This window comes from Physcomitrium patens, chromosome 1 (genome assembly GCF_059467195.1).
Source record: "Physcomitrium patens ecotype Gransden chromosome 1, ASM5946719v1, whole genome shotgun sequence".
Classification (NCBI taxonomy): domain Eukaryota; kingdom Viridiplantae; phylum Streptophyta; class Bryopsida; order Funariales; family Funariaceae; genus Physcomitrium; species Physcomitrium patens.
The window spans coordinates 23,629,109-23,651,709 of NC_143410.1; the positions used below are offsets into that span (position 1 = coordinate 23,629,109).

Below are 22,601 nucleotides of genomic sequence, written 5' to 3' on the forward strand. Positions count from 1 at the left end.
GAGTCTATCTAGTGGAAATGCCTTTTCTTATCACTAAACTGAGGAATCAGTGAAGGTGACCGAATCACTGAGTTTTAGACTTCCATCTACTTTTCCTTCAGAAATATCAATCTGCAACTCTTCAGACAACACAAGAATTTGTTCTCCATTTAGATGTGTTAGGCGTATGAGAGACAACAACTAAATATCGGACCTCCGCAGCATGGGCTTGAGCAAGTCGTGCAAACCGGATTAAATGGATTTTTCGGCTGAGACCTACAAATCTCGACATATCAGCCTCGAACGAAGTCTGGAATGTAGAAAGAGATACCGCTGGATACCGATTGTAGCCAACAATTAAAAATTTGTAGTTCACGAGTTAGACTTTCAACTTACAGGCAGGTGTTAGCAACAACTTTCGGAGCTTCAGGAACTGCACACGCTCCTCAAGCCAGGAATTAGTTCTCGTAATTAACTGATGCTAGATCCCTTCCAAGAAATTACGTACTTTCCTCAAAAACTAATTTTGAAGAATGCTGACTTAGAATTCAATATGATGAGCAGAGTCTCATTTCATGTTAATCCTGACTATTAGGCTTGTATCATTTTGATGCTTAGTCTACCACAAGAGAATTTCCACCGTGTCAATGGCCGTCAATGCAGCGATTGAGTGTTCTATCTAGGACTGCACTGTATTATGAGAGTTTTAAAAATAGAACATACAATGAGCCGAACATGGCCCAACCAATCCCATCGCTATCAAAACCGTCGAACTGTGTAGTGAAGCCAGCTGCGTGATGACTGTAACAGCAGCTGATCAATAATTTTGAGAAGCTAGCAGTGAGTACGTGATTTGCATGTAACCACATACGAATCCAGCCACCGTCCACGCATCGCTTTCACAATGACTAAAGAAACAGTGGCGTTTAAAGATTTTGCAACGTCTTAAGTTACATGCAGGTGCTTTTTTTTTTTTATTGTGGAAACTTCGGCATGCTTTCCAGTAAAGCTTTCATTCTCCTTCGTTGTTTTAATTTAGACAATATTTCCTGTTTCACACAAATAGTACATACTAGATTTTGTTTTTTTTTTCAAACAGTGACATGATAACACTGTGGAACACTAAGCATTCAACGCCTTCCGAAAGAACACTGGCAACTTTGTCCTTACAATCCAAAATGGTACATAGAGCTGAAATTGCCAAAGTGGGAATGGGTCAGAGGTTGAAATCAAGTCGTAATCACAACCTAAAAAGCCACTGCTTTCGAACTACTGTAGACATATCTGCTGGGGGCCACTGTCATCTCCCCTTATCCTTTTCAAGTTTCCAGCCATAAAGGATGCCAGCAATTGCAAGTGAAAACCACTTTTCTTCATCACACCCACGCAACATGAGCAAGAAGATTGACACAAACAAATCAAGCATCTCTCTCTTGCATGTCACAATCAATAATGTGAACTTCATTCAAGAACCCATAGTAAAAGTATCACATAAGATCTGATGGACATACTTACAACTGTGATAAGGTGATGGAAGAGACCCCATCAGGTAATCGTTTCGTGATCAGCTGTGTATAGAATTGAGTCTATGTTACTTACTGGTGACAATAATTGTAGTAGCTTATGTGTGACGAAGCGTATAAGCACACGACCTCACTCTCAGGTCAAAGTACGGTAGCTCAAGACTTTCACAGGACAGTCCGGTCAAAACACAATTGCCAGAATCTTCTTGAAAGAGAATTCTAATGAAATTCATTTCACATGTAAGACGCAAAACAACCTAACGTTCGACACTGAACTAATTACACCTGATAACTGCACTACGAAGAAATTTTGGAACTCAAACTGAAACGATAACAACACAAACTGTTGAAACAAATTCAAATCAGACCCAAGAACATACAACATTTACAATACGAACCGTCATCGAAGCATACAGCATACACAAGGCAATCCTTCGCCTGCAATAAACTTAGGTACCTAAGACAATCCTTTCTGCCTCTTCAAACATTGTGTGGAACGCATAAAATATGGGCTTGCGAGAACCTTTCAATCTGATGGCAAGACCATCATATTTTTCACTTGAAACAAGGTGATAAATACAGTGAATATACTGAATATTCACACCCTTTTGATCTCCCCGGGACAGACTGCACACGAGATGAAAGGGCCACCCATAATATGATCGTCACCTTTATTGTAGACATGTACACATACAACGATTTAAATTCAACTTATATCGACAAAGAAGAAACTAAATGGGACAACAAAGTACCTGAAAGACAGCCTTCCAATCAACTTTGAGGGAACAACCATCACTTTAGCATCCTCCTCAATAGTGAGCGCAATTTCAATATTGTCTCGGTCTACTCAGGGCAGAGGTATTTTGCTGATGTGAAGTACTTCACTTGAAACAGAAGCAATAATGCTGTAAGACAGTGAACCATAAAAGCTTTCCAATTCAATATATCGTATGAAAGCAAACGCCAATGTTAATTGAGCGTGTCCTAGACAGAGCTAACGATCTGATTGAAACGTCGCCTTATGTCAGTATTCTTCATTCGAATGTGTACCCACAATGTCAAATATCTGCGACGACTCCGTCAAGCAGCGAACGTACATACGCATTTTTGGTCATCTAAGTACGTAAAAAGAAACATCAGAATTTACGACCAGACTTTGTAGTTTGTGAGAGAAGACAGAACAAGAGCACCCACACGTTAAGCACAAAAGAATGATAATAAGTAATCACTAAAAACAACACATTTCGAACGTGCAAACCTAAAAAGTATATATAAGTCGATCCCCACCCCACGTTACATGAAGGCTTCACTTCGCTATGAATTTCAACAAAACAATTTGAATCAAGATTAGAGCCTAGTTTTCTAATACACTGGGTAGTTTTCAATATTTAAACTCGCCCTCGCAAATTATCCAGGCTTTCTTTCCCTTGTTTGACATCGGTGCTCATTATTGTGAGCTCCTCTATCAGTTGATGTAAAGAGTTCAATTAAATCATGAATAACAGCATCCAGCCATGATGACATGACAGCCAGTTCCAACTTGCAAGTGATGTGCTAACGAAGATGAAACTTCTCCGTGTGTCACTATCTCTATTCAGGATGGTGCACCTTGCTTAAGCCTAAGCTAGTCTGATCCATTTGAGTAACGTTTCTTTACAAAAGAGGCTTCGCTTGAAGATGGGACAAATTCTAGTGAAGGGACGTTCCTCCTGCAACAAAATTACCTTCCGCCTCGAAGTCACTTTTGTGAAACCAGGGGGAACTAAATCTTGCTGTAACAATACCGCTAGAAATGAAATAGTAGTCACTATGAAGGTCAAATCGTATCAGAGCATTGCAGCAAGTGCTGGGGAAGAATCGTACTTTTACTTGTGTGAGAAACATCCCTTGATGTACTTTCGGTGATTGGGAATCGCCATTGTACACTCAACTTGAGACACCGTGGATTTATGTTAACTCATAGTGCAAGCTATGATGTGAACAGTGCACTAGGTTGTAGCTGCCCCTCCAAAAAATGTTGTATTTGAATGTAATAAGGATATTTAGTTCATGAAAGCGCAAGAAATTGCCTATTCAGCTAGTAACGGATTGACGAAGCCGAAAGCATAAATTGTCACGGTCTTTTGATATAAGTTGTGACATTCAACTCATAAATTACCCTAAATATTATTTGAAGCTACCACCCTGAAGCAAAACTGCACGAAAACAATGCATATCTATTACAGTGATAAGAGACCCAAGGAGACATACTGATCTTCGAGTGTTTAGGAAACATTGGGAAAATTGAGCCCACATTTTGCCTGTTATAATGAAGGTTCCAAGAAGACTGCACTTCCTGCAAGATGAACGTGGCCTACATCAGAACTCAAACCAACTCTATAAACCACAAATTCTAGCTTGGATATTCTACAAATAATACGATTACTCCTACATAACAAATGCGAGCAAAACACGCTATTAAGTGTCAAACTGTTTTTAGAGATCAACACTGACTTAACTGCTGAGTGATAGCATGGTTTTGCAATGTCACAGGGCATTAAGACGTTTCAAAAGTTCACTCCATCAATCCACTACCTACACTTGATTTGGTTTCCTTTAAAAGGTCAAAGTGCACGAGTGTATATGAGTTTTTGGTTAGCCTGCAACTAAGACACAAGTTGTCAACAACATGCATCTCCAAAAACAACTGATCAGTTGCCAAATTCACTATAATAGTCATTACCTTCTAGACGATGGTTTAGAGCTTAATTAGTGTTGATTGAGGACTGTAAACTGCAGACGATTCAACAAGCAAATAATCCAGTCCAATAAAACACAAATAGAACAGGCGTTTACAAGCAATTGTTGAAGCGTTCAGCACAATACATAGTTACGTGCCACGAAAGAAAAACCATTAAAAACAATACAAGCAGCGATATAAATTATTTTATAACACGAAATATTTCACGAGATTATTAACCCAAAGTATAAGTATCGATCTCCTAATCCAAGTCAATCAATTGAGACACATTCTTAACGGACTTTTCTAGACGGTTGTAGAATTAAGAACACGTTGATAGCAAAACATGGCTTGGATCGGATGTGTTGATCAAGCAATTCTTCTGGTGGACCCGCCTTCTCCTGCTGTCTAAACAACTTATTGGTATCCCAACCCTACATGCAGTTACAAGAAATTTCTCCAAATGCAATAAGAACACAAGATCCCATGATCCTATTATTCAGCTGAAACGCAAACACTAATGGTCATCAGGGAAATAACTAGCAACTAATGTTGAATAAAAATCTTCCACAAGTTACAGAGGATTACATGATTCATTCTCTCAAATTCGCGAATACTGTGCCAGAGTAAACCTAAAGGTCTTACTGAACAGATCCTACAATGAAGTATAAAACTGTACCAATGCACGCTCGAACACAAAACCTTGGAAAAAACGTAACAATGCAACACTTAGCTCTAAGCATTGACACTTCATTATGCAAAGAAAATAATTCTGATAAAATGCAGCCTACTTCTGAATCTGCTCACCTAAGACTAGTTGCAATGCAACAAGAAGCAATACCTGCTATCTTCGACTGGGCTGAAACATGGCGCTCTGAACGGGCTACTTCTCAATTACACAAAATACCAGATGTCCATCACACCATAATGTCCTTAACACAATCAGAGCCATTCAGTGACCACCGACAAAGAGTAACCATGAAGAAGAGCCTTGTTTGGATCAACCCTCGTAACCACGACATTGCAATAGGCGTCTCGCGAAACAGACAGCAAGTCAGAGTGCGGGACGCAATTCCATGAGTTCCAAGCATCAGCCCCAGAAAAAAAAAAAAGGAGTCTCACAACCTCCAACTCACGTCAAATCCTCCGTAAGATCACTGTGCTCCTCTCCGACCCTCACGGCCGGAGCGGAATCTATAAAAACTTAAGGAGCGTACAGCTCACAGCTGTGTCAAAATCAGATTCGTATTTATAATCCCGACACAAATCAGGACATGAAATTCGGTATGGCTTCAAAGACTCCAGGCATGCGGATATTAGGGCTAAATGGACAGTCTCTATGCCTATTGTCACAACACATTGGACAACGAATGAACCGGAGCAGTGTTGAGGACCTCTACCGAATCTCTCCGATTCCGGGTATCTAAGAACTATCTGCTCCGCTTCGCTAACACGATTTAAGGCTATGATCAAGACATTGTGCTGTGCGGAGGAAGACATACAACGATTCCACTGCCATTGTACTTCAATTTCGTCGGCTCAAGCGGTTTTAGTCCATCAGGTAAGGAACTCACAAACAAGCTTATTAATTCAGTATTAAGAGATTCCATCTAGCATTTGGCAACGAGTCCCATTTTGATGTTTCGTCGCAATTCTGTTTCGAGTTACTCTTGCTACCAATGGATTGAGGATTGAGTCATTAGTGGATATACTGGGATGTGACGAGTTTATAATCACTCAGGTTTTGAGTGAAGAGCAGAGTAGGTGCGAGGGTTCTCCTGAGTTCATTATTCGTTCCAGTGCCGTTCGCCCAGTAGAGGAATTTCTCGACGAAGGACGGGTTTGGAGCGAGAGCAATTTTGGAATATATGGCTTGTGTGGGAGATTCATTAGGGCGAGAGGCACAAAAGTTTGTGGGTTTTAGTGAATGTGGAAGATTGCTACTGTGGCGATGGTGATTTTGTCCGACAATTCTAGCTGTTTCGTGAAATTGTTCCAAATTGCATTTCATCTTGCCGTATTTCTGACTCGAGTTTGCCCATTTGACCAATAAGGTTCAATCATAATACCTTCTCATTCAGAAGGCTTTCTCGAGTTTACACTCGCGTGTTATTAGTGTTGTCTCTGTATTGCATAATAGCCGAATTCAAGAAGCAAGGTGCGGATGTAGGTTTATCACCAACATTTGATGTGGAATTGTGATTGTGCTCTATATGGCTATCTTTGTTGCATTTTCTGCTTAGGGCATCTGCAGCGACTGTTCTAGGTTAAATTGCGCTTCTTGTATACGACTAGATGACAGCAGCATTGGACTTGTTTGTTGTGTCGTCGCATTCTCCGCACTTTACTTGGTTTTCCATCTCCTATCCGCAATCTTGTATAGTTCGCACGGGGAGTAATTGTCATTAAGTTTCCCGTTGACAAGAAAGTTTGAGCTATGCATGCTTTGCCTCGCTGCCGCGACTACCTAGATCCTCCACTCTCTACAATGCTTTGTTGGGGCTGCTCATTCATCTGAAATTTGGTTTCTTTTTTCCACAGTGCGAGAATGGCAGCAACTGGTGCGAGACCTAGTGGGGGAAAGAAACGCGGCAACGATGAAAATATTGCTAAAGCTGCAGGCGCTGTTGTTGCCGGCGGCATAGCTTGGAGCTTGTTCAGATCCATTACTGGTAGAAGAAATCAACAGGTGCACAGCCAACAGTCGACCTCAATGCAGTCTTTCACAAATTTGTTCTTCAAAATTATAATGTAAGCCAGCTCCTAGCGAGATTCTAAATCGAATTATTGTGATCATAGGATGTGGATGTTGCGTCGAGCAATGATGTGGAACAGAAGGTAGGAGATACACAAGCTGCTATTCGAAGCAAAACTCCGCATTTCGGACACAAGTCAGCTGGCAAGACTGTACAAGTGCGTGACGGCGACACTCTGTGGGGGATCGCGAGAAAGTACAATGTATGCATTCTTCTTAATCTTTCGTTCGTGAAGAAGTTTATCACCATTATCGTTAAGTCTTTCATGTTCTCTTTCTCTCATTCTGGTGTAACATACTTGGTGTAGTGAATATATCAAGTTTCTATGTAGATTTATTGAACATATACTGGCATGTTGCTGAAAACAGGTTTCGGTAGATGCGTTGATGGCAAGTAACGGAATCAGCGATGGAGACAGTATAGTTGTTGGAGAAATGATCGTCCTTCCTAAGGCCCTAAAGCCTTAAACTTAGCCCTGACAAGAAAAGTTTTAGATGTTTTATGAAACCCTGTAGTAGAGAATTGTTAGGATAGCAACTCTACTTGTTGGTGTTTGCACAAAACTTTCGGTGTAGTCTTTTCTGTGGCTTCCAGCTACTCGAGAACATTTTATTTTACCTGCATTGATATCATTAGGTGGTATAATAAAGATACCTTCTAAAGCTGCTGTAAAGCTGTTGAAGCCTGAATAAGGAATTCGCTGTCTTCAAACTTGTACAACACTTTGTTTTTATCTGTGATTTTGTACGTGCAAGAATGATCATTGCAAGAAGAGGAATCAGTAAACTGCTATACTGGTAAGTAGCTACTTGGGTTATGATGAGTTTTCATCAGATGCCATGGACGTCAGTCGAAGAGCAGTTGCACAGCTCGGAAGCTTTTGGCGTTCTCACTCGGACTCGTGGAGAACTTTGAGGCTGGAGTATTTTGAGAAGGAAAAGGATTGTGTGAACTGTAAATGATTGTGCTTGGAGGTGGTCATTCATTATTCGTGAATCTCTTGAACCTTAATTGCTGGAAGGATAGCCAGCAGCATGATTTTGAATTATCTGCTGTTTTGTATGGTAACCAAGGTGGCAGGGGAAGATATACGATTTTGATACGAACTGGGGTGGTTCTTCCACAGAAATTCCTTTCAGTCTTTTAGTTCCTTCTCTCCTGCCAAGGTATTTTATGCCTTGGCTCAGTTTTTAGAATATTGTGTGGAAGTATTGGATGTATGTTTTGAAGTATTGTTCTATTCCTTTAGAGCTATCCTTGATATTGTTTTTTCTTGGATCGCCTATTTATGTGGATCATTTTCATGTACCAATTTTTTTACTTACTCTTTGTCTTCTTCATCTTCTTTGATTTCTTCCCTCTCTCATTGTTTTCTCTTGTTTTTTCATATTTTACCATATTTTCACCATATTTTTTACATTCCATGCTATTCAAAACACCACTTTGTGATTATGAAAATTCCTTGAGATGATTGATATTGGATTCTTTTAGTTCTATACTTTTCATATATATATATATATATATATAGTGCGTACTTTGTTAAAGTAAATAAATAAAAGTGTAAATAGAATAAGTTACTTTATATATGATATTATCTTAAGAAAGTTGCCAATGATCATGGGATTAATTCTTAGTACATCACTAGCATTTTAAGTTACATCAATGATCAATTTTAATAAGAATTAATCAATAAGTTACATCATTGATGTATTAAAATTGTGCTTTTATGTGCTTAAGTTCTTAAAAGTTTTTCTTATAGTGATAAGAGATGTTTTGTGAGATTAGAAGTGATTAAAGAAAGACAAAGCTAGTATAAGAAGTTTAGATAGAGTATAAGACTTGTAAGAAATCCTATAAGTACAATTGAAAGTGATTAAAGAATAAAATCACTAGTTTACTCACAAAGAAGATATTTTAGATTTCTAAGATAACACCTTTTTGTTGATTTTGAAAGCTCTATTTTTTTTTTCTTGATTTTCTTTTATACAATTCTTTCTTAGATATGGCTGCAAGTAAGGTTGAGAGCTTGAAAGTAATTAAGAAGTTTAAAAGTAAAAAGTTTTATCATTGGAAGAAAAAATTAGAATTTTTATTAGCTTCATTGGACCTTTGGGATATTGTTGATAAAAGTAAAAAGCATCTAAGAAACAATGCTAATATCAAGGTGAAGAAAGAATACAAACATTGTGAAATGAAGACTTTTGAGTTCATTGCAACAAATCTTGATGATGCCAACTTTTCACATGTAATTGCTTACAATGGATCAACAGAAGCATAAAAGACTCTTTGTAATATCTACAAGAGTAGAAATCTTACCAACATTCTATAGATAAGGAGGAAGTTTTTAATGGTAAAGATGGAAGTAAGAGATGATCTCATGGTTCATGTCACTAAAGTAAAAGCACTTGCAAACCAAGTAGCATTTATTGACATATCAATTGTCAATAAAAAAATTATATTAATATTACTCATGAGTCTTTCAAAGTCCTATAACTATCTCATTATGGCATTGGAATCTATGAATATGAAGGAACTTATTATGAATTATGTCATGTGAAGACTTAGACATGAATTGACCAAGAAGAAAGAAAAGAAGCTTCAAAGTGAAGATTTGGCTCTATTCTCAGGATAAAGTAAAAATAGCTATTTTTATCAATATAATAATTCAAAAAGTAGTATAAAAAATTTCTATATTTGTAGAAAATAAATTTACTTTGCAAAAAAATACCATAAGGCTAAAAAATGAGATAGAGAGAATATAAATAATCCTTGTAATAGTTTCAGTGGAAATAATTATTCTTTTATGGCAAGTGAAAAAGCCTCCATGGTTGACATGTCTAAGTGGATTATAGATTTGAATGCTACTAAGTACATGATACCGTATAAATTTTCATTTGACATTTATGAAGAAATTTCAACAACAAAAATTTGGTTGAGAGAAAATGGCATGGTGTAAGCCATTGGAATTGGCTCTATTGCGGTAGAGATTTTTGTAAACGACCAAATAAAGAGGATCAAATTGAAGATAAATTCCAAACTTGTCTTCAATTTGAATTTCATTTGAATATTAAAAGCATAAAGAAGCTCTAATTCATAGTAAATAACTTAGATCTTGGTCAATTTAGCCACAATGCCATGATACTTAGTTGTAAAGGTTGTATCCAATGCAAACAATAAAGAGATTCATTTCCAAGTAGAATTGCAATACATGCTAGAAAATTATTGGTGGTTGTACATTCTAATGTTTGTAGATCAATGGAGATGCCATCAATTAAAGAAGAAAGCTACTTTGTCACATTTATTGATGATTTTTTAAGGAAGATGTGGATTTACATCCTTAAAGCAAAGAGTGAATTTTTTTTAAGGTTTAAGAAGTTTAAGACATGAGAGGAGAAGCAATATGAATATAAGATTAAAATACTACACACAAATAATAGAAGTGCATATATATCAAAGTATTTTGATGGATTCTTAAAGATTCAAGGCATTGCAAGACAAATCTTTACTTTATACATTCTACAACAAAATGGACTTGCAAAAATATAGGAATTTAAAAAGAATAGGTACCCTACAAATGCACTCATATGAATGATTCTATAAGCAGCAAAAAATCTTATATTTCACATATAAGGATTTTTGAATGCATTGCTTATGTGAAGGTATCTAGTTGTATAAAATTCAAACTTAATGAAAAATATATAATATGTGTGTTTTTTGGATATTGTGAAGATACCAAGGCATGTAAGCTAATGTGTTTAGAAACCAAAAAAATCATTAAGAATTGTGACATAGAATTTTTGGAGTATAAGAATGCTTGTAAGTATTTAAAGATGTGTCTAAATAAGATTAATGGTGTGTTTGTAGATACATCTTCAATTTCAATAAAGAAAAAACTAGAACATGATGATAATAAAGATGGTAGAAATATAAATTATGATGAAGAGCCAATGAAAGTAGATTAGAGTATGTCTACAATTACTAGAACCAATAATAAAGATAATCACAATGTTGAAGATGATGATGATGAAGAATACCAACCTTTAAATGTGAAGCAAAAAGTTTTTTTTAAAAAAGAAGAAGCTTGCAAAAGACCTTGGACTGCTTGAAAGTGAATTTTCATCAAGTCAAAGAAGATATTCTATGATAGAAAGAAAATAACTTGGTGAATGATAGAAGAACCATATCTTTCATTAAATAAATGAAAACCATGCCAATGTTGTATTTTTTGCTAATCCATTGACTTTGTGTAATGTAATGAAGTCCACAGATGCAATAAAGTGGAAAAATGCTACAAAAAATAAAGTACAAATCACTCATGGACAATAGAACATAGAAATTGACTCAATTCCTATCAAATAGATCTTCAATTGGTTGTAATTGGATGTTTAGAACCAAAAGGGATACAATAGATAATATTATAAGATATAAGACTAAATTGATTGCAAAAAATTACTCACAAGTTGTTGGTGTTGATTTCAATGAGACATTTGCTCTAAGGACTAAATTCATAAATATTAGAAATATTATAGAAATTGGAGCAACAATGAACTTAGAGATGTATCAAATGAATATGAAAACAACTTTCTTAAATAGAAACTTGAAAGAAAACAACTTTATAGATCAACTTCAAGGATTTATAGAAGAAGGCAAATAACATCTTTTTTACACATTGAAAAAGTCTTTATATAGGCTCAAGCAATCACCAAAGGCATAGTATTAATATATTGATGCATTCTTTGTGAATGAAGGATTTGTAAAGAGTGAAGCAAATCATTCTATGTATGTGATGCAATCAAATAAATTTTTATTGATTGTCATCTTTTATGTTGATGATTTGATCATCTTTACCAATACTTTAAAGATAAAGAATTGATTGAAGATAAAGTTAAAAAAAGATTATAAGATGAGTGATTTGGGAGAGCTTCATTATTATTTAGGAATGGAGTTTATGAGAGATTGTGCTAAAAAGACCATTACAATGAATCAAAAAATATATATTAAAGAAGTATTGAAAAGATTCAATATGGACAAGTGTACGCCTATTGGAACACCTTTGGAAGCCAAATTGAAATTGATAATATTGATAAATAAAGATTTTGGTGAAGTTGAAGGTGAAATGTAAGATGTTCCATATAGGGCAGCAATACTCACTTATATATGCAATGGTTGGCACAAGGGTGGATCTTGCATATGCAATGAGTGTTGTGAGCCAACACATGTAAAAGATTAGACCAATCTATTGAAGAACCATCAAAAGAATTATAAGATACTTAAAAGGTACTTTGCACTTCAAATTGTATTTTAAAAGTGAAATTAATAACTAACTATGTATTTGTTGTTGGAATAAGAGCTATTTTATAGAATTGCAAGAGATAACAAATAATTGCAAGGTCAATAATAGATGCAAAGTATATAGCAACAAGCCATAGTGCAATGGAAGCAATATGGTCAAGATAATTTTTGGGTGACATTGAAGTAGTAGAACTTGAAGCAACGTCAATGGAGTGTGACAATCAAAAACATCTTATTTTTATAAAGAATCCAAAGCATCATTCAAAGACTAAATACATTGATATTCAACATCACTTCATAAGAGAGAGGATTAAAATGGAAATGATTGTTATAAAATATTGTGCAATAAAAAATATTCTTGCTGATTTATTCATAAAAATATTCGTAAAGAATGGACATGACATGTTGACAAAAGCATCAAGATTGAAAGCCTTTGATTAATAGTAAAATAAAAGTGTAAAAATAAATAAAAATAAAAATAAAATTATTTACTTGGTAAAGGATATTATCTTATATAAGTTGTTAATAGTGAAAGGATTAACTCTTGGTATATGGAAAGGTCATCCTATAGATATAGGACAAAATTAAGAGCTAAGAGTCAAAATCAAGAGAATAAAATATCAACTAAAAAATATTCAAAGATTAGTAAGAATAATTAGTGTTTGGCATATGCTATCTTCTTGGTTAGTGATATGCCAAAAGATCCTAAGATCATATGATATTCTTTTAGTAAGTTACATTCAAAGAGATCATAGGATTATATATGTAAAAATCAAAGAATAGAAGTTGTTTTTTAAGACAACAACCACCACCTATAAATAATAGATGTTGGAAGTGAAAGATATTTTATTCCATACTCTCTTTCTGTGCAATCTTACTAATGCTATGTATTATGACTTCAAAGTTCTTTTTTTCCAATAAGCTTGGCATTTTTACAAATATACCTAATAAAATGTCTTTCTTTCCTTGTAAGATTACTTTTGCAACAATCTATCAACTACTAGTTTATTTTGTGGAATGCAATAGCATGTTGTGGTATAAGAATTGGACCTTGTCTTCAAAAATGATGACTGAGAAGATATTAGAGGAGCTTAACTATGGAGTAGGGAACAAGATTTGATTCATGGTGGAGGGATTACTTGGATTTGTCCATGTTTTCTTACAAAATGGTTGAATCCGTCATAGAAAGGTCCGAACTAAAGCTTATTTGCAACTATATGAGGCTTGATACTCAAACCAGATATGTGAAGACTTGCTAGTGTGATTACCTCTTCACAGTGCAGCACAACTCAAGATGCCAAAGTAGTCGGTACTTAAACAGAATGACCCTGTCAAGCGAGTCATTACAAGGATAATGGAAATCCCACATCATCACGCAGAAAAAAATGTTTCAACTATATCCGTCCCGAATTTCTCACCTTACGATCAGTTTAATTTCATTTTATGATTCACGTTCTAGGTTGTAGAGGCCTAAAATTCTGTTTTGAAGAATTATCAATGTGCTCAGTGTTTTCGAGGGTACTAGTAAATGATGCCTCAAAATCTTACATTCACGTGTTGCTCGTCAGATTGCTTGCCAGGTTACACGGGGAGGAAACTTTGGATCAACTCTCCTGACAGGGTGATCCCGAAAGTGGTGCCGTGGTTCATGCCCGCTAGAAGCTGCCAACAACGCTTGCATGGTTTGCACAGCAACAGATGTCGCACCTTGGACGTGCTTCACTTTATTAGAGTTTGATCGAGGGAAGGGTAGATGAACGATGCCCGCTCGGCGTTCAAGGCAACTCGTCAACCAGACCAGTTTTCAAATCTCTTGCAGACAATGGAGGAAGACACCTTCCTAAAGTGTCGATTATTGTTTGATAAGTAAGTGGCTACAGCCTCTGCACCACCACCCAATCTCTTCCTTCAACCAGACGAGACATGGACAGATCAGATGTCCTTCCTTGTCACGCTACTTTGGAGCTTCACTGCCCTTCAATTCACGTCTGTCTGACGCTACTTTGTTGTGCTTCTTTTCCCGAGGCCCCTGAGGTACAATCTGAAATTCGATTTAACTTAATTCTATTCATATCCTGATTAGACAACAATTGGAAGTCATAAGCATTGTACAAGTACTTCACCCCCATGGCTACGACATTACATTCATGAGAAGATCCTGATCACAAATATCCAGATCGATAGCATCGTGAAGTACGTTCCATTCTCTAACGTATCATTCGGTATCCATGAGGCAAATTTAATGGAAGACTCCTTTCTAGTGATCAGTGAACTCAACACGAGAATTCTAACTTATCACCGCGGACATTCAACCAAGCTTGCGATCAATCTGTCGCCAGGTTCCAGTCAACAAACGAGAAGAATTTTGGAGACCCACCGGTTTCGGTTCAACCGGCGGAGTGAATTGCTCGAATTACCGATTCCAAACCGGATCTCTGGAAGCATAACATAGCTTTTTTCGGAAAAGCAGCGGAGACGATGCCGCAGGCTCCCGGTTGCTCAAGGGGAACACAAGATTTCTACCCAAAATTTCTCCCCGCGCCGTGGTTCCACCAAATCCCAGTTGCGAACAACTTGGTCTCGCACACTAGGGTCGGTAACAGCGGCGGTAACTTTGTTGAGTTGGCTCCTCGGTCCTAATCCCCAGGAGATTTGAAACCGAAAGCCATGCTAGAGATTGTAGATGGCGTGGACGACGCAGGTTACGAGATCCATTGGCTTCCAGTTAACAACTTCATGCTATTCCTGTTTAGCCACCGCGTCACGACGATAGTCGTTCCACATAACAAAGAGCCTGTTATCTTGGGCTTCGCATCAACATCCTCGGTTGGTGTCACCTGTCTTATCAATGAGTGGTGGTGCTGCGGTGGTTTTATGGGCTAAATTTGGGTCATCCCACGGCATATATTCCGCTTTTTGGGAACTTCTTTTTGGCACTTTTTCTCCAGCGTGGTGATAACATTTGAATATTTTTTCCAGAAACCCAAACTTGGTTCACTTTCATGTGCAGATGAAGCTGGCCTTTGCCCGATTCGGTTGTCTGAAGCAATGCCCATCCCACTTCCAAATTGGTTGCTCTAAACAATCACAATAATTCACATCTCGAAAAAGTACTGCTGTAGGTGCTCATTTTTAGAATCGTTCGACGAATGTACGACTCTTGCAGTAATCACATACCTATCAATTGACAATTCGCTTATTTCTTTTTTCATTTGTCTAAGTCGATATGTTGCAATTGCAGTTGGTCTAAACCCTTCACCTCGTTGCGCACGTCTTTCAACAAATGCACGATATTGAAAACTACTCGGTGTCGAAGAAAGTATCGCAGAATTGAACCTCCACACGGTCAGCGCTACTTCCAAGTGCGACGAAATTGCATTGAACCCTCCCTTGTGGGAATTTAGATTGCAGTTCGAAGTTGTTGAAGAGCCTGGCTCTTAAGCACCTCCTCCATTCGGAATACGGAATGTGATAAATTCTGTGTGTTGGTTTTCAAATCTCCGAAAATGCAGCCTGAATTTGGCTGCGACTGAACAATTAATGCAAGCCACTGTCTGACCTGGAAAATGCATTGCGCACTGCTTCCACTCTGGCGAATCCCCCACAATGTGCCAGCAACCCACCTTTCAAAAAAGATGGCTCACGGTGGGTCCTATAGAAGTCGGGGCGGTAAAAATAGTCAAGAGGAAAAATCATTTGATTATGAACGAGATGCAAGAATTGATGGCGATCTACTAAAATTGCTTTTGAAGCAAAGAAAGGCTTATCACCGGAACAAGCTTTCTAAATTGCATTCCAATAATAATTCAAACAGTCATTTCATTTCACAACCCAACTTCAGATGAAACGGCAATCACTGTTTTGTAACTTTCCAACCGAATAGGAAGCGTCAATAAATCAGCTCCTTCTTTAATTTACCGTTGTAAATATTACTTCATTTGTGCAAGTATCATTGCACTGTGTTTTTCCTTTGTTATTGTATCCTACACAACATAGTGTGAACCCGCCGTTGTGCTTTCCTAGCAAACTCTTGGTTGTTCACTTCTAAAATCACCGAAAACGCTGATGCAAGCACGTACCCCAACAGACCCCATACTGCCATCTGAAGCTCTCCTGCATTGTTGGAGAGTCTTTGCAAACCTGCAGAGTTAGAAAGGAATAAAGAAGAAAATACAAGAAGTTGTGTCGATTGAACACCACCCACTTGCCGCAAACCAACAAAACTTCATGGTCCCAATATGCTTGAAAATGATGTGATTGCTCTTGTCGCTGATCTAGGCTCCTCGTTTACAGGGAACCAGAAAAATATGATCTGGTTCCCGACACCACCAGAAGAGATCAATCAGGGGATGATAATCATATTTTACTAATTTTCTTGTTCTGCAACACGGGATTGAGAATAGTAAAAAATGACCATACAATATTGCAGGCGCTAGGAGTCCAAACTAAGAACTTATCGTCAGAACAACATTAAAGAAATCGCATGAATACTTTAAAACTTGCTGCCGATTAGCGAAGATCCAGTTTTGCTGCTGGGGTCATAAGAATCAGTACATTGCTCATCATAATCAGTGAAAACAACCGTTATTACCACCATTGATTATGGATTGTTAAATTAGAAACCTAATATAAGTGCTGATGCAGCAAATTAACACAGCTGATGACTTTCTTGTGAACCGCAAGTGTCATAAAAGGGGAGGAAAAAATTGCTAGTTGTTTCCCCAACCGAAGATTGAAAGATACATATGTTTGTATGCGTGTGAAGGCACCAAGCTTGTGAGCCCACCAGTGGGCATGGGGACTCATCGATGCAAGCCTTTCCAAAGACCAAGGGCGAAACCACACGTTATATCTGTTTAGTACAAACAACGGAACCAAAACGCGGCTAACAGCAGACGAGTGACTAAACCGAAGCAAACGCTGCAGTTGTCCATGAGGTTGAATAGTGTTTAGGGCAAGAGAAAAACTAGCGGAAAATCAGTGAAACTAGCACCAAATAGCATGTGTTACTGGGGAACGGCGTGATGAGATGGACGAGAGAAATTAGCAAGTGACCCTCTGTCAGCGACCGTTTTGGACTGCGAGCGCGACGGATTGGGAACCGTTGGCTCGTGCCGTGACTGGAAATCCCTCCCGATGGTCGCTCTCACCCTCAAGCACTCTCCAGTGCATCAAAAGGGTACTGCCAGGCCAGGAAATTACTGACTCGGTGAACTTTCCTCTTGCCTCTCTTGGGATCCGTGCACGATGAGTTGGAGTACTGCCACCCCCCTTCATGTAAGCACGAGTCTGGTGTCGGTCCAGTTTAAAACTGCATAGAGATCGTTGGTGGGAGTGACTTTGTCTAGATTATACCTTAATGGTGCGAATTGCGAGGCAATGCGGTTCAAAGTAAGAGGTCATGAAGTCATCTGCTAGTTTTAATGGACTGTAGCATACGCATTCTGAGGTCATGACTTCGAGGTATTTGCTCCGATATAGGGAGCGGCCCGTGTCTAAGTGGGGTTCAGGGTGGTGGTGGTGGATTTTCAGATGGAATGTGCTCTCACGGAGCGCTCCCGCAACACCGTCCTCAGGAAACGCGCTGCTGAGTCTTTGAAGGTACATCGAACGAGTATGATATTGCGGTAGTTCATCATTGTCAATATATGTTTCTGGTATCGAGGAATTGTTCAATGGCCGCGGCCTATCTTTGATGGGTCAGCAGCTTGGATTGATTGCTTGTATCCAATTGGTGATCAGTCTCAGGTGCAGCCTTTGAAAATGTCCGACCTCGCGCTTCCGAAGCGAGGTCTCCGTCCTATTTCGACTTCGACTGCGCCTGTGACTTCATCGAAGGTGGCGAGGGCGGCGTATCCCAGTTATACCTCCCTGACGGAGATCATTCCTTCCTCTGGATCTGTCGCCGACGAAAGTGGAGACACTCCTCGCACCCCAATGCGCAACCGATTGGTGGAGAAGGCAGCCCGAGCCTACCTTCTTCACTCGGACGCATTCGACAGGCGTAACCCCGAGAGCACTCCATGGAAGCAGTCCATTTCTCGCTTCCTCCCCCGTATGTCTGTTTTCAACATGGCGCTCAATCCTCTGAACATATTCAACTCTGCCTTCCAAGTGTTCCGGTTCTACATCACGGGAGCTCGTGCTCTGCAGCCGCAGATCAGAGCCACCATATCCCGCTCTGTCTCTCGCTCCATGTCCATGCCTATCAAAAGAATGTCTTACGCACATGACCTGAGCATTCTGTAAATCCTAAAAAGATCCTTTCATCAATTGGTGTGGAGTTGACTAGCTGAGAATAATTGATTTGTAGTCGAGAGGTGGTGTTGGCGTTAGCCGAGAATACGACCTTCGAGGTGGAGGGAGTGGATTACACTTCGAGGTGGAGGGAGTGGGCACTGAAGGGCTACAGTCAGGTTACCTCTTCAATCTTTACAAGGAAGGGAGGGGTATTAGTGATGGGAATATCAACTTGACTAGTTTGGGGAAGTCGTTTATATGTCGGGATTTGGGTGTCGGGGACGGCGGGGATCTTTTCCACAAGCTAGAATCCTTCTGTATATACGATAGGCTCGAGTGAGAAGCGCTACAACTGGGTGCTGGTGACGAAATTGATGGTGTCCTTTCTGGAAATGGAGTTAGCAACTTCTTGTATCTTACTCGGTTTTTCCGTGAGCGTGGGCGAAGCCCGCGACACAGGGGAATGGAATAGGAATTCAATTATGCCGAAATCGGTTTGGAAGAAGTGGTCACTTTGATCATGTCCCAATCAGCACGTCGACGTTCCTTATTTCTACATCAGCATCGACCCTGTTGCAGGAGCTTGTCACAAACTGTAGGACCACCAGGGATGACAGTAAGAGTCGGAGACAGAACTCAACAAGGAACCATTTGACTTGTTACTCACAACAATGCTTCTTTTCTAAAATTAAACCAGATGTAGCTACTAGACCGGTGGTTGTCTACTCTTTCTCGCTCGAGCTCAATTGGTAGGTGGGCGTCCAGCTGAATGTGATGAGTTGTTAATGTGATCACTGTCTTGGCTGTGTACTGCACTTTCGTTTGCCTGTGGATTGCGTGCGCATGTTGTTCTGGCAGGCTATCTAGAAGGGTTAAACACACAGTGCTTCTTAGCGACGGATACATGCGTTTGCTCGTTTCCATGAATGGATTTCAGATTCGGAGTACTGTAGGCTGATCAATCCAGTGAAGGCCTTTGTGTACAGGCGGGGAGCTCTCTTCGTCCCGTTTCAGACTTGCTTCTTCCTTAACATTTTTAGCAGAGTAACAATGTTTCCTTCCACCCTTTGCCTGCTTCTGTTTCAGCAATGCTCGACATCCATACTCACCGTCCAACTCTTTTCATTGTGGATGTCACTGACATGACGCGGGCCCCTCTTCCATCTCCGAGGCAACTATAATCACCATTTGCTGCTCCAGAAACGGCTTGATCCCCACTGCAGCATCATGCGACACTCCCCTCCGATGTTCTGAGGAACAGTAGCTATGTGGTGAGGTAGGGTAGTGGTGTACTGCGTAAATCCATGTATTAACCATGAGTGTAATAATATGTGCTAACCCAATTCTTCTATCTACTTCAGTATTATTTTAGACTTTTTCTAAGTAATCCAAAAATTTCGCCATACTCGTTCCCCTGTGTATGATATTTCGTAACCCGGATACCATGATTTTGATGTGCACATGAGAATTGGAAATGCTCGTCCTTGAAGCTATTCTCGTAAACAACAATATCAGAAGGACAATATAACTGTTTAGGTTTTTGTTTGCTGATGTTGCTTTTCTTCTATCTTGTGACCAAATTATTCTTCTGTTTAGCAAGAAAGCGTTTTCCCAACAAATCAGAGACCAAATTATTGTAAATTTCATAAATATATATAAAATCTCTTTTGCAAATATGATTTGTTTCTAAGAAATTGTTTTTCATGGCCTCCATTCTTTAAAGCGTACAGCTGATTTATTACACATCAATGTTACCCAATTTATCTTTTTAAGCTCAAATACACTTCCAAAATTTAAATTACAATATTTGGTGAAGCGTTTTGAGAAATAATTAGAATAAATAATATGTTTTGAAAGTTCAAAGTATCATGTATTCTTCATACTCATGTTATATTTTTCTTCTTCAAATCACCTTAACAAATTATTTCTAATTTCTTAATTTAAGTGGTTGTTCATTGTTGCTCACTAAATATTGCTAAGATTTTTAGTATTCATTTGAAATATCTAAAATATAGTCAATATTGAAATTAAGAAGTATATATAAATAAGAAGATGTAATTTACAATACTAGCTATTTTTTTGATATTAATTCCTATTGAGCACCACTTCTTTAATTGTTTTAAAAACAAAAATAATTAATAATTGATCTACATTAGGTATGCAAAGAAATATGCCAAAGAGACTGCCAAGAAATTAGAGATACTATTATTACTTGTCCAAGCCTATCCAAATCTATCAATTTATACATATTTTAAGATATTCATATTTTTCAAATAGACTTGGGATTTGGACCAATTTATTAGTAGTCTTAAGATTAGATTAAATATTTAGATGATATCAACTACCTTATCCATTTATTCATATATTTATTTATAATTTTTATCTTTTAAGGATTACTATAGTAGCATTTATAAGTTGACTCAATATTTGTTTATCTTCTCTATCTTTGATTGATATGGTATGTATACAATTCTCTTTGACCACCTGTTTAATAACTAATTTTAATATTTCACCTATTATTAGAAAATATAAAATAAGTAAAAAATGGCTTCATCTTTCTATAGAAAGAAATCTGGTTGGTAATATTTTTATTGGCACATACTTAGGCTTTTCCTTGCTAAAAAAATTATTTTTGTCATTATAACATAGTATTGAACAATAAATTCGTCAAAACCTTGTCACATACTTCAAAAAAATCTAGTTTCAAAAGCAAAAGTATTAGATAGAAAATTTAGTCCAATTGTTTTTTTTTAGATAACTAAAATATTATTTAATGTATACTAAAAACAAAAAGAAAGAAGTAATTTATTTTAGTTTATGTTTTATATTAAAAAAATTTAAACTTTTTAAGATTTTTTTAAGTAATGATAGGAGTATTAAATAGTATAGTTAGTTTTTTTTTGTTACTAAAGACTTTTTAACTTCTTCTCTTAAACAAGAATAGAATAATTTTTTATTAAAACTTCTAGAAAATTGATCCTTTAAAAAACATCATTAATTTCCAATAGAAATATTTTCTAATAATATCTAAAAACCATTTAAAAACTCAAATTCCAATCTTTTTGGTCTTTGGACCTTTTTAATTTTCATATCTTTAATTTCTTGATAATATTCTTAATGTATTAATAACCTTATAAAGTTATAATTTTTTTATTTAAAATATTTAAAGAAATATTTCTTAATATATTTTTAATTGCCACTTCATATTTCTTTATATTATTAGAATTATAAAAAAAATTCTTAGAATTCCTTAAAATAATATTTTAGTAATATTTCAATATTAGTTGATTATCAATTCTTTCACAAAAACTGTTGTAAAATATCAAAAAAAGTTGTTTAGACTTTAATTCTTTCAAACATTTTAAGGATACTTTCATATACTTATCTTTTATTTATATTTTATTCTTAAAATTATTCTTCTTTCTTCAACTCTCAAAACATAAAAATATTTTTATCTTATTTTGATTATTTTAAAATCCTATCTATTAAATATATTTTAAATATGTACTTAACAAGATAATAGAAAAGTATATCTTAAATTAACTCTTATTTATATTATTATTTAATAAAAAAATACATAAATTTACTTTAAAAAATTTAGATCTCATGAAAAGATTTATAAAAACTCACAATTTATCTTACTATATTTTTAAAATATTTACCTTCTTGTGTTGAAGTCTAAATTTTACTTATTTAATAAATATATGTTTTATATGTCAATTTTATCTTGCAAAGTGTTTGTAAGAATTATCTAATGAGCTTTATTTTATAAGAGATATTATATTGATAATTAAATATTTAATTACTTTATTTTTATTTGTTTCAATATGGCTTTTAAAATTTAGATTTTATTTTTGGACCTAATATAAAAGATCTTATGATTTTTTTGTTGATTAAAATATTAGGTATTAGGATGTTTAAGGTGTTGTCAAATCCACTTTACTTGTTGGTCTCTTGTGACTAGTATCTACTTACTAAAAACAATTTTATTATGTATTGTGTCAAATTGATGCCATTTCTTCTACTTGATTATATTTTGATGGTCATTCAATGTTTTTTTAAACTATTTATTTAAAAATTATATATATATAT

General features: G+C 36.8%; 2 protein-coding genes and 1 long non-coding RNA gene across 11 annotated transcripts; 2 read left to right on the forward strand and 1 right to left on the reverse strand.

Annotated features, from left to right (window-relative positions):
- Positions 1-939: 939 nt before the first annotated feature.
- LOC149989949 (uncharacterized) lies at positions 940-5,578 on the reverse strand. Of its 4 annotated transcripts, none has more exons than XR_016505348.1 (3): positions 3,366-5,578; positions 2,255-3,226; positions 957-2,129 (listed from the first exon to the last, which is right to left on the reverse strand). It is a non-coding gene; the product is annotated as an uncharacterized LOC149989949 (long non-coding RNA). The 4 variants fall into 4 exon arrangements; XR_016505345.1 differs by having other exon boundaries at positions 958-2,129; positions 2,255-3,211; XR_016505344.1 differs by having other exon boundaries at positions 1,007-2,129; positions 2,255-3,837; positions 4,001-5,578.
- Positions 5,579-5,717: 139 nt separating this feature from the next.
- Positions 5,718-7,697, forward strand: LOC112283982 (uncharacterized). 4 transcript variants are annotated; one of them, XM_024523617.3, is made up of 5 exons: positions 5,718-5,782; positions 5,963-6,379; positions 6,763-6,910; positions 7,021-7,179; positions 7,346-7,697. In XM_024523617.3, the coding sequence occupies exons 3-5, from the start codon at positions 6,770-6,772 to the stop codon at positions 7,442-7,444; spliced, it is 399 nt and encodes a 132-aa protein (XP_024379385.1). In that variant the 5' UTR covers positions 5,718-5,782; positions 5,963-6,379; positions 6,763-6,769; the 3' UTR covers positions 7,445-7,697. The 4 variants fall into 4 exon arrangements, with proteins under 4 accessions (XP_024379385.1, XP_090110136.1, XP_024379218.1 ...); XM_090254010.1 differs by having other exon boundaries at positions 5,963-6,275; XM_024523450.3 differs by having other exon boundaries at positions 5,963-6,175.
- A 9,465-nt stretch (positions 7,698-17,162) lies between these two features.
- LOC112290620 (uncharacterized) lies at positions 17,163-19,300 on the forward strand. Of its 3 annotated transcripts, none has more exons than XM_024537219.3 (3): positions 17,163-17,546; positions 17,802-17,870; positions 18,012-19,300. In XM_024537219.3, the coding sequence occupies exons 1-3, from the start codon at positions 17,517-17,519 to the stop codon at positions 18,516-18,518; spliced, it is 606 nt and encodes a 201-aa protein (XP_024392987.1). In that variant the 5' UTR covers positions 17,163-17,516; the 3' UTR covers positions 18,519-19,300. The 3 variants fall into 3 exon arrangements, with proteins under 3 accessions (XP_024392987.1, XP_024393079.1, XP_024392902.1); XM_024537311.3 differs by lacking the exon at positions 17,163-17,546 and adding an exon at positions 17,552-17,660; XM_024537134.3 differs by lacking the exon at positions 17,163-17,546 and adding an exon at positions 17,603-17,660 and having other exon boundaries at positions 17,780-17,870.
- The last annotated feature ends 3,301 nt before the right edge of the window (positions 19,301-22,601 follow it).